The 14,645-nt window shown below is 46.9% G+C and overlaps 6 protein-coding genes across 6 annotated transcripts; 1 reads left to right on the plus strand and 5 right to left on the minus strand.

Moving 5' to 3' along the window:
• Positions 1–1,526: 1,526 nt before the first annotated feature.
• LOC103981003 (protein LYK5) lies at positions 1,527–3,922 on the minus strand. The gene has a single exon (XM_009397572.3). The coding sequence runs from the start codon at positions 3,772–3,774 to the stop codon at positions 1,798–1,800; it is 1,977 nt and encodes a 658-aa protein (XP_009395847.2). The 5' UTR covers positions 3,775–3,922; the 3' UTR covers positions 1,527–1,797.
• Positions 3,923–3,978: 56 nt separating this feature from the next.
• LOC103981636 (pentatricopeptide repeat-containing protein At2g02980, chloroplastic-like) lies at positions 3,979–5,522 on the minus strand. Its single transcript, XM_009398383.3, has one exon. The coding sequence runs from the start codon at positions 5,506–5,508 to the stop codon at positions 3,979–3,981; it is 1,530 nt and encodes a 509-aa protein (XP_009396658.2). The 5' UTR covers positions 5,509–5,522.
• Positions 5,523–8,412: 2,890 nt separating this feature from the next.
• LOC135611392 (transcription factor WRKY45-1-like) lies at positions 8,413–9,384 on the plus strand. The gene is made up of 3 exons (XM_065107142.1): positions 8,413–8,705; positions 8,796–8,900; positions 8,991–9,384. The coding sequence occupies exons 1-3, from the start codon at positions 8,413–8,415 to the stop codon at positions 9,382–9,384; spliced, it is 792 nt and encodes a 263-aa protein (XP_064963214.1).
• A 202-nt stretch (positions 9,385–9,586) lies between these two features.
• LOC135609758 (vicilin-like seed storage protein At2g28490) lies at positions 9,587–11,480 on the minus strand. The gene is made up of 5 exons (XM_065103366.1): positions 11,098–11,480; positions 10,845–11,023; positions 10,690–10,770; positions 10,261–10,599; positions 9,587–10,158 (listed from the first exon to the last, which is right to left on the minus strand). The coding sequence occupies exons 1-5, from the start codon at positions 11,432–11,434 to the stop codon at positions 9,694–9,696; spliced, it is 1,401 nt and encodes a 466-aa protein (XP_064959438.1). The 5' UTR covers positions 11,435–11,480; the 3' UTR covers positions 9,587–9,693.
• Positions 11,481–11,826: 346 nt separating this feature from the next.
• LOC135611393 (RING-H2 finger protein ATL74-like) lies at positions 11,827–12,547 on the minus strand (the record flags this gene model as incomplete). Its single annotated transcript, XM_065107143.1, has 1 exon — positions 11,827–12,547. A coding segment is annotated over one exon (627 nt), but the record flags the coding sequence as incomplete, so codon positions are not given.
• Positions 12,548–13,351: 804 nt separating this feature from the next.
• Positions 13,352–14,483, minus strand: LOC135608965 (uncharacterized). The gene is made up of 2 exons (XM_065102050.1): positions 14,323–14,483; positions 13,352–14,252 (listed from the first exon to the last, which is right to left on the minus strand). Exon 2 carries the CDS (start codon positions 14,235–14,237, stop codon positions 13,653–13,655), a length of 585 nt encoding a protein of 194 aa, XP_064958122.1. The 5' UTR covers positions 14,238–14,252; positions 14,323–14,483; the 3' UTR covers positions 13,352–13,652.
• Positions 14,484–14,645: the final 162 nt, after the last annotated feature.

Genomic DNA, 14,645 nt, shown 5'->3' on the forward strand with positions numbered 1-14,645 from the left:
TCTAAAAATTATCATAGTTGGGATTTTCTTAGATCCCATCAAGGATACACTCGATGGGCATTATGTAGCATGTCAGGATGATTGTTGAGTTGAGGTAAAGATGAATCTTCGGAATGATTATTTCGATTATTATAGGTTGAATTGTCGGGGATTTTGGTTGTAGAGCATGGGGGCCACCAGTTGTCATTCCAATCGAAGAGACCATATTGTCGATCTCGAGTCACCACCCCTCCTATTGGTATTAAGTTATCATTCCATTGATTAGACGACTATGATGTGTAACGGATTGTCTACATATCAAAGCCCCGCATCATCTCTATTTCATCACACATAGAAAGGATGGGGAGGGACTTGATGCCTTGTTGGGTAGATTATTCGACTATGTCATCCATTGCACCCCTGAAGGTGTTGACTTAAAGTTGTTTAGTAGTGTAAGATCCACTTTATTTGCATCATTGTTGCTTGTGTGGCTTGATTCGTTTGCATTGATTCATTCAGTTGGATTCGATTGATGGCCTTGTCATCATCGAATGATGCTTCTATGCTCGAGTAGGACATATCATGATTGAGACAGCTAAATTAGGTCACATCATCTTCGAGTGATGCTTCGTGATCTAAGTTGATCGTATCATGATCGAATGATGCTTTGCATTTTTATTTGGTCACGTCATCATTGAGTGATGCTTTACGACTAGAGTCGATCACATTCTCATTATGGGATATTTCATGATCGGATTCAAATTTATGTTTTTGTTTGGTCATGTCATCGTTGAGTGATGCTTCACGACTAGAGTCGATCATTTGGGGGATAGTTTGTGATTAGGTTTAGTCAAATCATTGTTAAAGGATGATTCATGATTGAATTTGATCGTGTCATCATTAGGAGATATTTGATAGTCAAATTCAATCATATTATCATTAAGGGACATTTCATTGTCAGAGTCAATTATGTTATCGTTAGATGATGCTTCATGATCATATTCATGTCCATATTCGGATACTTCATGATTGAATTCAATCATGTTATCACGCTTCATGATCGAATTAGGTCATTTCATGCATCACACGTGCTGCTAAATTTTGTTCATAAGAGACGAAGCACAATAAAAATCACACATTGAGTGATGCTTCACGGCTAGAGTCGATCACATTGTCATTATGAGATATTCTATAGTCGGATTTAAATACATCATCATTTGGGGGATGGTTTGTGATTAGGTTTAGTCAAATCAGGACGATTCATGATCGAATTTGATCGTGTCAAATTCAAACACATTATCATTTGGGGACATTTCATGGTCAGAGTCGATTGTGTTATCATTAGATGATGCTTCATTAGCTTCATTATCGTATTCACATTCACGTTGGGATACTTCATCATTGAATTCAATCATGTTATCACGCTTCATGATCGAATTTGATCATTTCATGCATCACACGTGCCGCTAACTTTTGTTCATAAGAGACGAAGCGCAGTAAAAATCTTGAACTACAGGGACAAATATAAAAGAAGGGTAAAATAAATATAAAACTTAAGTTTATTTCAAAATTTATTTCCAACAATTTGATGTGCAAAGTTGATCAACAACCTGCTAATCACAGACTACAGAAACGTAGAGAATCAAAAATTAAATATTTCTACAAAGACATCTCTACTTTATTCACGCATTATCACAAACAGAAAGAAGGGTGAGAAATCGACCCTGCGACATTTATTCCATCTTGAAATGACATCAACCTATAAATGTCTGTCCACTCGTGTGGAATCTTCCTCAAACACAAGCGAGAACCGGAAGCCTATCTTCCATGGATCATGGAACTGGAATCTGCAAGGTCCGACGAATCCCAATCCAAGGTGGAATCGTGAATCGCCGAGAGGGACACAAGCACCTCTGTCATGCTTGGGCGCGACCCCGGATCGCGTGCCACACACAGCATCGCCAGTTCCGCCATGGCATGAGCCAACTCGAGAGGATACTGGCGTCCCAGGCACGGGTCGACGAAAGCCATCAGCCTGCCACGCGCATCCTCTCCGCTTATCACCGATCCCACGCACGCCCACAGCAGCGTGTCTTCCTTCTCACCCTCCTCCGTGAACGTAGCTTCCTTCCCCGACAGCAGCTCCAGCAGCACCACCCCGAAAGCGAACACATCCAGCTTAGGAGTGACGAGGCCGTGCTCCAGATACTCCGGCGCCATGTACCCCTGCGTACCCACGACGTGTCGCGTCAGGTGAGGCCTTTCCCCGTCCTCCATCGGTCTCGCAAGGCCGAAGTTGGCGAGCTTGGCTCTGAGCTCCCCGTCGAGCAGGATGTTGCTGCTCTTCAAGTTCTGGTGGACGTACGGTGGGCTGGCGTAGTCGTGCAGGTAGTTGAGCCCATGAGCAACGTCGTGAGCGATCTGAACCCTCTCCTTCCAGCCAAGGCAGCTCGAGCTATCGTTCTTGTTGTGGTGATGAAGCCAGTCTCCCAGGGAGCCTTTTTCGGCGAACTCGTAGACAAGGTAGGTGTTGCCGTCGTGAAGGCAGAAGCCCGACAGGCGGATCACGTTGGAGTGGTTGATCTGCTTCAGGATGTTGATCTCATTCGAGGCGTCGCCTTTGAGTCTCTTGATGGCGGCGGCGTCCCCGTTGATGACTCCTCTGTAAACGGATCCCATGATCCTGTGGTCTTCGCCGAAGGCCGCGGTGGCGGCCTCGAGCGCTCGGAATTCGTAGACCGTCAGCGACTCGATAGCACTGCGAACGCTTTGGACGGAGACTGAAGTGGGAGGCCCCGACCTCTTGTCGGACAGCTCGGAGTAATTCGCCGAAGACTCTGCAGTCTTGAACGGAACGGGGACATCAGGAACAGGGATGCGGCTCCGCCGCCGCTGCCTGTAGCACAGGAGCCAGATCAGGCCTCCGGCGCAGCACAAAGCCAGAAGGCCAACTCCGATTCCGACCCCAACGAAGACCCATTTGTGGCCAGAGGAACTGCTCCCGCTCCCGTCGTTGGGCGGCGTGTCGGCTGTCTGGGGCGGAGGAGGCGCCGAGGGTGAGCTTGCGACTTCGTCTTTGGTGGGCTCGGTTTCGAGGGGCACCAAGAGAGTCGTGAAAGGATAGATGGTGGAGGAGGAGGAGAGATTGTTCGCGTGCAGCACCGCCTGGTAGTCGGCGTGGAAGCGGTCAGCGATGGTGGGGACGTCATCGCCCCAGGTGATGAGGTATGTGAGCAAGTACTTGATGCCGCTGCTGGTTTGTTCGGCGGTGGGGCAGGCGCAGCGGAGGGGAACATCCACCCGGAGGCCGGCGGTGAGGTTGAGGCTGCCGTAAGGGTTCTGCGCTATGAGGGCCTGGCAGGTGGAGAGGCCCTGGTAGGTATCGTTGGCCACTATGAAGTAGGTGTCCCTGGAGGTCAAGGTGTAGGAGACGTTGTGCTGGTAGTAGCCGCCGGAGCAGGAGCAGGGGACCGGCACGAGGACGAGTTGGTCGTTGGTGACGTTGGCGAACTCGGTAGCGACGCCGTTGATGCGGGAGATGTTGCCGGCGTCGGCGCCTAATAGGTATGCGATCAGTACCGGCGACTGGTAGGCGATCTGGGATCGGAAAGTGAGGTAGGAGGAGCAGGAGCGGACGCCGTTGCAGGTGTAGCCCAGAGTGGAGGAGTCGGTGGTGGTGCAGTCGAGTTGCCTGTTGTTCTCGTACAGTTGCTGGGCGTTGCAGGAGACGAGACACAAGAGGACGAGGGCGAGGAAGAAAGCTAATTGGGGATCGGACCTCGTCGTCATGGCCATCCGACGGATGAATCCGACAGATCTACTTCTTATCCGATCTGTGTTGGCAAGAGACGAAACCCCTCTAAATCCCCTCTCCCAGACAACCAATTCAGGTAGGGAAGAAACCAAGAAGAGCGATGAACCGATCAGAACACGGAGAAGAATCGGTGGTCTTCACTTCCGTTCTCGTCTTTGACTCGCTTTCTTTGACTAACGACGCAGTCAATGATATATAACTTGTTGACCGAGATATATTTCATTAGGAAGAACGTTGACGGAGCTGTTGCCGGGTTCTGGCTTCTGAACTCGTCTCTCTCTCATGGCTTCTCTGACCTGAAAGACATCATTCCAATGGCCGGCCTTGGCGTACATATGAGACAGGAGCAGGTAATCGCTGCTATGATAGGGTTCCAGCTCCTCGAGGTGCTCCTGCACACGCTGACCCAATTCGAGGTCCCCGTGGACTCGGCATGCGCCCAGCAGCGTCCTCCAAACCACAGCATTGCACTCCATCGGCATGTTCCTGATCACATGGAAAGCTTCCCTCACCTGTCCTGATCGCCCAAGAACGTCCACCAGGCATCCGTAGTGCCTTATGCTGGGAGAGATGTTGTAGTCCCTCGTCATTTTGTCGAAGTACCTCCGACCTTCTTCTACTAAACCTCCATGGCTGCAGGCGCAGAGGACTCCCAGGAATGTAATGTCGTTTGGCTCTTCGAGTTCGCACCGACGCATCCTTTCGAAGAGTGATATCGCTTCGGCCGCCCGCCCGTGCATGGCTAGTCCCAGAATCAAGGAGTTCCACGAGACCGTGTCTCTCTCCGTCATATCGTCGAATACCTCGACGGCTCTGTCGATCGCTCCGCACTTTGCATACATATCGATTAGAGAGTTGGTGACTCTGAGACGGCAACCATGGGTGGAACTGCCGACGATGGAATGCACCCATCTGCCGAAGTCCAACGCTCCCAGCCTCGAACATGCGGACAGGATTACCACCAACGTGGCCTTGTCCGGCCCGAGGAAGCTGGTCCTCAGCATTCTCAGGAACATCTTCAGCGCCTCGAGGTGCAGGCCGCAGTGCACGTACCCGGCGATGAGACTGTTCCATGACACCAGATCTCTCTCGGACGATTCTTCGAACACCTGCCGCGCGGCGACCATGTCGTCGAAGAGAGCGTACGTGTGGATGAGACTGTTGCAGACGAAGACATGAGAATCCACGCCGACCTTGAGCACGCAGCAGTGGACCTGCTTGCCCAACTCGACCGCCGACAACTGGCCGCAGATATTGAGTAGGAAAGAGAACGTGAAGTTATCGGCGTTCTTCCCCTCCTCTATCATCCTTCGGTAGAAAAGGAACGCCTCCGCGGGTCTGTTGGCCCTCCCGAACCCTCTGATCATGGTGTTCCAGAGGAACCCATCCGGCCAGTTGAGCTGCCGGAAGACGGCGGACGCGTAGTCCATGCATCCCCTCTGTTCCGAGCCGGAGCAGAAGGAGATGAGCCTGCCCACGACGAAGACATGCTGCTCGAAGCCGGTCCGGACGATCCGAGCATGGACCTGACTCAGGTCCCGCAGGGTGGAGCATGACTCCAGGAAGGAGATGTGGCTCTGCTCCCGCTCGTGGAAACCAACCGCGGTGGAGTCGGAGGTCGGCGAGGTACGTGGAGGCTGGAAGAGAGCGACCGGCAGTCGCGTCGGAGAACCCAAGGAGAACCGCTTGAGCAGCATGTGGTTACTCCGAGTCATTACTAACTCGACTCGGGCGATCCCATCATGAATACATGCTGGCGAACCCAAAGGAGGGCCTGTCGAGCAGCATGTGGTGACTCCGAGTCATTACTAACAATTTAATATGATACACGTAAATGGTCACTTTGTAGTAATCTATCTTTGGATCATTTGTCACATTCAATATTAGGATGTTTTGACTATTGTTTGTCATGATTTGATAAGATAATTAATTTATTACATCTGAATTTATTGATCCAAAATGTTTAAACTCAAACTAATGGTAATAGACTCATTAAGTCTTGATAATCTAATTCAAGTACTTGATGTTTCTATCGAAGACCTAATATATTTTTAGAAATAAATGTTAGTATGATCGATACGAGACATAGTGCAATCGTGACTTCATGTTTGATATACTTTATAATACAATTTATAAATGGTTATTTTTTACTTAAATATCTTGGTAATACTAAATCAATAATAATATCATTTGTCACGATGAACCTCAATAATATAATTACTTAGGTTGAAATTAATAATAATAGACTCGTGATATTAGTCGAGCATATCCTACAAAACGAAAATATTCACCATTAGAATATCTAAAAAAAATATATCGGTATATCGAAAATCAAATCTCTTTGATATGTGATGGGCAAGACTAGAGGAAAAAAAAGGACAGACAGAATGAGAATAACGAATGCCATGTTATGTTGGTGAGTAGTTCTCATCAAGTCGTAATCATCTTTTATCTTGAGCTGTTCTAAGTTGCCTAATAAATTTTATGTTGGAATTTGTACTGCATTATACAATGCGTAGAAAAATTGAGACAGGAAATTTTGTTAGAGAAATTATATTTATGTCGGCTGTGTTGCAGAATAAGGTTTAATTTCTCTATGGATATTTTAATGAAGCTATGTTGGCTTGTTGAATCAACAAGATTTTGACTGCATAATTTTTATGTACAAAAATTATTCTATAATGCTCTATTAGACGTACCAAATTACAAGATCCAAACCTAAATGCTATATGTGTACCGTTGGACAATAACTCATTCTCTGGTTCCAAAATCATACTCACTTAAATGTTTTTGAAGATTTTTTTGATCACACACGTGTTGTATATATATGAATCTATTACGAGTATAAAAATTATAATATATTATTATTGTTATATGAAAAAAATTAATATCAAAATATGAAATCAAATAATAATATATCTAAATTTACGATACATACCTTTCGATGTTATTCAGAAAACTTCTATCTGATCTGCGAGCGTACCATTATCAGATCCGTAAGCTACAATGATATCGATGTACAAAAAGAACTACATTCGCCCTATTTCGTGATAATCTTTTAATCATTTTACATATCCAATCTCTTTTATCTGTATATGTACGTACTAATTATTATGTGTATAGTCCATTAAAGGTCTTATTTATTTATAGACGAGGCAAAGGTTTGATCGATAACAGTAATCAAAATCTGATCTAATAAATCTTATCTAATTAAATAGGATCGCATAATCTAACATCTATGCATATAATATCCAAAATCTTCGCACATAACATTAGCTTAAGAGGCTTCATGAACCATTTTCATTGTAATCATGCATAGTTTGTGATCCAATTTGATCAGAGATTTAATAGGTGATAGCATATTTAGCATAATCTAAGCCTCTAAAAAATTAATACTTGGAATGTACTCTTTGAACAGGTTGATATCAACTCATTCCGAGTAGTATGCTCAAAGTTATAATTATGATCAATAAATATGTTTCTTCATCAATTGTAAAAACAGTTCTAACACATATTTAAGTTCAATTCAAGTTCGACATGTGATCTTGATGGCAATTCAAATTAATTCCACATGTGAGTTCTCTTGTTTCGGAACTTTGACTTCACTTCCGGCTGGTACCTTTTTTGGAATGCAATCTCTCCATAGTAATCAAATGATATTTTTCCCTTTTCTAGAAAAAAGTTGAGTCAAAGCGTTAAAGAACAAGCAATGTTCATGTTTCGTATTAAAGGAGTGGTCGTATTCCAACTTTAGTTAAAGTAGTTGACTTTAGCTGTTAGTGATGAATGATATAGGGCTATGTCCTAATTCATTTTCCTTCTGCATCGACACTGCTTTATAATCGATAGCTGTGTTTGTTGCTGTGACAGTGAGTGTGTCATCTTTGTTGGATGCCATTGCTTGGTGTGGAGAAGAATGAACCTTCCCTCACGTCAACCTGCCTGTGTTTGACTTTTCTCTGAGGAGCTGAGAAGAATGATAGGAAAAAGAAAACGGTACAAAAAAAGAGAATATAGCCAATAATTCTTCCTTCATCTCCTCTTTGACGACGTCTCTGCTTTGCATGAAAGCCGAGTCCACGTGCTTGCAATCCATTGCATGGAAAAGGACATCTCGCTCTCGCTCTCTCTCTCTCTCTGTGGCCTACACACACTGTGATAATATTTGGCCGCCTACCTCCTGCTGAGAAATGGTCTTTTGCGAGTCTTTGACTGCAAGATGATAGAGAAGCGTCTACATCGTTGACTTAGATCAAAGATGCTATTGTTGTGGACCGGGTGAGAACAGCAAGGACGGTATATAAACCGAGGGAAAGATGGATGCACCTTAGTCCACAGTTCCGTGTATCTATCTGAACATCTTCCGCCCTCATAAATGGAATGAGTCACACCGTGTGAGCTGATTTGTAAGGTCTAAAGAATGTGCTTGACGTCAATTTCGGCTCGATACGGGCCACTCTGGATGAGCAGTCTCAGCTCGCACAGATGACCGTGGTTTGAGTTCATATGAGGTCGCTGACATGCACGCATTCCCTTATTTGCCTGGCCTGCGTGTGATGCACCCTTCGTTATATAGAGGGGGGAAGGGGGGATAAGCAACCGTTCGTGTGATAGGGAAGATGGAGGAGAAGAAGACTGCACCACGTCATGAATCTGCAGTGCCTTCGGCTTGTAATCATCGCATGGCGATCCAAGACATCAATAGGGCGCAAGAGTTGCTGAGCCAACTACATGCTGTTCTTCTACAGTTGCATCCTTCCAATGGAGGGGATATGCTTGAGGAGATACGAAAGTTCACCTCCTTGGCGCTCTCAAGGCTTCAGTCCTGTGTCTGTGGATCGTCCGATGCCTCTGAGGACTCCCAAAGAGACATATATGTCAACGATACGAGGAAGAGTTTGAAGAGAAGCTGGTAATTCTATTCTTCATCTTGCAGTTTGAACTTCTCTTTGAAGTAATTGATCATCGTATTAAACTTTCCATCGGATTAAACTTGTTGCAGGAGCAAGCCGGAAACGTGGTCGATAGCTACAACTTCCCCCTTTGACGACGGCCATCAGTGGAGGAAGTACGGGCACAAAACTATCAAGAACGCCAAGTATCCAAAGTAATCATCTTCACCAGTAAACTCCCTTCAGCAATTAAGGTTTTCCCGGTACATTAATTCTAGTTGTAATGCATGCTTCCATGAACACAGGAACTACTACAGGTGCGTTTTCAGGGACAAGCAAGGATGTTTAGCAAAGAAGACGGTACAACAAGAGGATAGCTACGGCGATCCTCCCAGGTTCAGCGTCCAGTACAGAGCGCCACATACCTGCAAAACCATCAATGTCGCCTTCCCTTCTGTAATGGAATCTGCTCCAAAGGAACCCTCTGTTCATGCCAGTGGTTCCAGATGCACCTTGAAGCTTCAGGAGAATCACCTTTCTCCCTTAGCCCACGCTGCAATCGAGGCTCAGGATGAAGGCTTGTGGATCAGCGATCAAGCACAAGACTGTGAGCTGCTCGGGTCGGATATGGTGGCCACAGAACCCTGGGACTTGGACATGTTCCTGGAAGATGATGATGGGTGGTACAATATTCGATGAAGGATCCTTAAAAATCTGTGCAATTCTAACTTGTAATCAGCCAATATATAGTGTGGCAGTCCTTTCTCTGTATCACAAGTTTAAGATGCTCTATGGATTGTAGAATGAATATGCTTGGTAATCATATATGTCTATCATGGTATCATCTTCTTCCTTGTGCTACTTTGATTCTTGAGAAAAGTAAGCCAATTAAGAATATCAATGAGGAAAAGAACTGTCTCTACTTATGAAGAAACCAAAAGAGACGATTACAAGCAAAAAGACAATAGAAATCTTATGAATTCAGAAAGCCAATAGTGAATCAAGAGCTCATGCAAGGAAGCCTCTCTTGATCACCAGCAACTCCTCCACCATCTTCTCCTTCTTCCTTTCGTCCGCGGTCTCTCGGCCGCCGTCCCAGTTGTTCGAAGCAGGAAGTATAACGGACTCCCTCTGGGCCTTGACAAGCCTCCCCAGCTGCTCCTCACTCACCCCGAAGGCTGTTGCCAGCTCCGGCCCACTCATGCTCCGAAGCACTGAGCTCGCACCGGCGAGGAACTGCGGATGATTTCTCTTGGAGGATGTTGTGAAGCCAAAGAACTCCATCGGCCCTCCGCGGGACGCGACCTGGCAGAAAGGGTGGTAGCGCGGGATCCAGAACACGTCGCCCTCCGACACCTCGGCGTTCATTGCGGTCGAACCATTCGGGTAGACCACCTCGATGCTACCGGAGCCGCTCAGTATGACGCCGTACTCGGTGGCCACTGGGTTGAAGTGTGGCGCCATCATCGATCCCTGCAATAGATCACATAAATTCGATCGCAGTTGACTAAAGGAAACAATCTGTCCAACTTCCGTAGTTCAAGTTTTCACAGATTAACAAGTGCGACTACTGACCGCAGTGAGGTTGACCAGATAGACGCCAACGCCGCAGCTACTGAGAAGGGAATAGTCATGCTCGTCAATGGCGGTACTCCATCCATAGCTATTCTGAAAGCTCGGCTCGTTGTTGTAAAGGTTGAACGCGTACGGGGCGTGGTGGGATTCAGTCGATCTTGCTTTCTCGCGACCACTCCTGCCAAATAAATAGTCGAGGAGGTTCTTCCGTGTCCATGTGGTGGCTGCCTCCTCGTCATCGTTGTTGGGATCCAACTCTTCCTCTTGCTGACCACTGAAGTGAACGATCGGACCACCACTTTGTCTCCGCATCATTGGACGCAGTTGATCAGAGGTGATCTGTGAGGATCCAAGAACTCAAATGTAATTTGAAGAGATTCGACTCGTCTAAAATTGAATCTTATATCATGTACAAATGAATTGTGTTACGTTGAATGCATTTGCGAGTGTGTTGACATCGAATCCAGCAAGCACTGAGGTTGGATTTGTTCCACCGCCGATGAAGAACGACTGCCAAGTAGACATCAACCAAGCATGAAACTCTTGGATCCATGGTATCAGAACAAGAATAGAAGGCCACTCACTTGTTGCGAATTGTATGTCAAACTCTGGGAAGTGTCGATGCCACAAACCATGTGTGACCTCTCCGAGTTAGTGTTCGCGATGTAGAAGGGTGATCCGGCAGGGATCACGTTGATGTCCCCTCTCTTGAGCTTTCTCTGCACCAACTCGTCCTTGTGAATCCACCCAGCCTCCACCTCACCTTCATATACATGATCACAAAATCATTCCACGACTAAACGTATTACCAGTTCATGACTGCAGAGAGAGGCTTACCTTCACGTACGAATTGGACGAGATTGGCATCGACGTATTGGGGAAGGAAGAGGCTGTTGGGCTCCAGGCGCAGGAAACCGATGTGCATGGTGCTTGGATGACCCTTCCACCGATCACCGGACACGACCCTAACTTGGCCGGCCTCAGTCCTCACAACCCTCCTCGTCCTCCCCAGTATGAAGCGACCTCGACCAGTAGCGTCTTCTCCGCACTCTCTAACTTTCTCTGCCTCTTCTCTCTCTGTTCCTCTTTCTTGGTATCCGCTCGCCGGCACCGAGAAGAGCAGCAGTAGCGTCAGAAGGGCCACCACCGCCCGGTCTCCCACAGCGACCGCCATTTCCAAGGGCTTATTCCTCTTCAGCCTTTCTTCCCTGCTAGTCCAAATGGGAATGAGGTGAGAGTAATGCGATGGACGTGAGGGTTATAAAGGGCGGAGAGAAGAGTGTGGTGTCGACACGTCGCGCTTTTATGCTTCGGAAGGTCAGGGTTGACGTGGAGATCGCCCAACACGACTTTACGAGTTCACGGAGAGATCTACTGAAATGACTATTGACTGCTTCATCGGTGTTTATTATTATTATTATTATTAATTTAACCATTTTAACTCAGTGAATCAGACTCAACAAATTAATTATCTGATCATTTATCCCATCATATCGAATCATAATAAATTAATTTAAATTTTATCATTTTAAATTATATCTATTTAACCTAAAAATTTATAACCCAAAATATATAAAATAATTATCAGAAATAGTTTACATGAACAAATTGGACTGGGACTCCATAGATCAGCGAACCAAGGGCCTGCTTTAGGCCGGCGTTAGCCCACCATATCCACCACCACCACTGCACGAGCCGACCGGCGGGATCGGTTCTCCTCCTCGGCTCCATTTCCGGTGCCATGATCGAGCAACAACCGCCGGCAAGTTGGGCAGGAAGAGTGCGAAGCAAGCCACTTGTCGATGCACTCGACGTGGAACACATGGCGGCACATGGGCAGCACCCGGACCTTCTCGCCGTCGGCGAACTCCTCCAGGCATATCGGGCAATCGGTGGCCGGGATGTCAGCTCCCAAGCCGTACACCGCCTCTGGGAGGCGGCGGAGCGACTGCTTGTTGAGCCCGGTCGCAGCGAGCCTCGCAGCGGCCTGATCGGGGGTCTCCAAGGCCAGCCGCCGCCCGCACCGGAGCGCGCACCGCACCATGGAGTTCAGCCCGAGCACGAGTATTAGAGCGCAGAGGAGTGCCACGATGACGATAACCATGCCGGCGTCGTAACCGGCATTGCCGCCGCCGTTCATGACGACGTGCGGCCTGCTTCCGTTGACCCCCGGCGGTGTCTCGGGGAATGCACCGAGCAGCCTATGCATAGATTCTACCAGGTACTTGTCAGAGTTTGCTTTGGGCCAGTGGCGGCAGAAGGAGCAGTGAAGAGAAAATGAGAGCGATCACAGATCTCGGAACTCCTCTTACTATAACTCGCTGCCACCAATAACTACTCAACATATGTTGCTTTGTCTTCTCAGCTTCGGAAGAGAAGATTCTTCACATCCTTACAACCTTAGACTTGCATGAAATGGGTGAAGTGGAGGAGCTACTGAGATTTCCATTTGGATGGATTCAGAGACATGGAAACATATTCACACTGCTTTGGAAGAGATTGGCTTCTCTCTTTTGATATAACTACAACACATTGTAAAAGAGATTCTCTTGTTGAAAAGGACAGTAATCTTGAGAAGGCATGAGGATCTTAATCAATGAATTGATGTACCACCTAAGAACCCACCTAATCATCATAGTCTAAAGCATCCAAAACCTCTTGCTTAAGCTTTCATTTAATAGCCAAACAGTTGTAGTTCTTAACAATGGGTTGCTTTGCCTCACAGAAGACTCAGGCAAGCTAATTGGTCACTGCTGTCCTTTTGCGTGACATGAATAGGGGTGAACGATGTTTCTGCTTGGAGTTAGATACTTATCTTCTCGTCTAATGCGTCCTTGTCCATGTCTATCTTAGAGTCCATGTGCATGAATGGAGATGATTCATTTTAGAAAGCTTGAGCAATCATTCCACTTTGCACCTACCTCTTCATTCTTTCAGAAGCATGATTTCATCAAGCACACCCCGAATTATATGCCATGGCTGTTGGCATGTCCTTCTCCTCTGTTCTTCTTTTATGGGTTTTGTTGAATAAAGAAAGGCAATTAGGATGTCATCTTGCAACCTTACTTCAATTTGTGTCTTTGTGGCTGTGTTGACTATTGACGATATATATTTTGAAGACATGATTGCAACCTTGCCCTGCTTCATGATGTTAACATATCATCTATAGGAAGACAGGGGAAGAAAGAATTTGCTGTTGCTTGACGTGTTAAGCAACGACTCTGCGATGGGGAAGAAGACACAGTTACTCTCAAGTCTCAAGGTCCGAAAAGGATGAGTTCGAATGCGGCTCGAACTCCATCATCCATACCAAAACACTCACTCACACTTTTGACTGCGTGTGCATCACGGCACACGTCTATGACACTTCCAGCTAAAAAACACTTGAAGCCTTATGTGGGCTTCAAGTTTTGGAACATAGAATCCCACCTCGTGGCTCCATCTGCAGTCTCCCAGCACCCATCAGCAGCAGCAGCATTGCTGTTCTCACGACGACTGCGGCCCATCGGGGTACCGCTGTGAGATCGAGAAGGCAGATCTGCGATTCTCATGCCGCGATCAGTGATCATCAGCCTGCCCTGCTTCAGGATCACCAGCTTCGTCTTCCTCCTCGACGTGGCCCCTCTCCAGCAGTCGCCGCACGCAGTCTTCGGCACGACCAAGATCGCCGGACCGTCAGAACGAGCCAAGGTGCGGATGTACTTCGCGAGGCGAGTCTTGGACTTCCTGATGACCGTGGCAAGCTTGGCGACGGGAAGAGGAGACGCCCTCCTACTGTTCTTAGCGAGTTTGAGGATCTCCAGCCGGTGCTTTGCGATGGAGACGCCCATGCTCTGTAGGAAGTCGTGGTCGAAGTGTGCTATATCGTCCTCCTCGAGCTCGTTGTTCATGAACAGAAGCCCATAGTCGTAAACAAGGGATGGCTCGAGGCACGATTTGGATAGCCATGAGTGCCAGTCCATGGTTCTGTGCTCCATTGAAGTAGTGCTAGCCTAATGGATTTATAGGCAATCAGAGGAGGAACTAAGAGATCGAGATCAGATGTCAGGGTGAGGACACTACCAATATTCAAGGTTAAGGTCATGATGCTCTTGTAGCTCTTTCTGAGGCCTCCCCAGCGCAGCAGAGAATCATCATGTGTAGTATGCTTGAAGTTTAAGGTATCACCTTTCTTCTGAGGATAACAACAGATCATAAGCTTCAAAAACTTCAGTTGGCATGAACGATGCCAACAGCAGTGTGTTGAGCAGAGTGAGATAGAAGCTCCCATCGCGGCATAGGAAAAGTGGGTGTTGTGGGTCCCCGTTGACCAAAGGTCAACAATTATAAAAGTTGGCTAATTTAAGAAAAGAAAGGCTAAAAATTGTATCCAACGAATTAAAGAA

Source organism: Musa acuminata, chromosome BXJ2-4, assembly GCF_036884655.1.
Source record: "Musa acuminata AAA Group cultivar baxijiao chromosome BXJ2-4, Cavendish_Baxijiao_AAA, whole genome shotgun sequence".
Classification (NCBI taxonomy): Eukaryota; Viridiplantae; Streptophyta; class Magnoliopsida; order Zingiberales; family Musaceae; genus Musa; species Musa acuminata.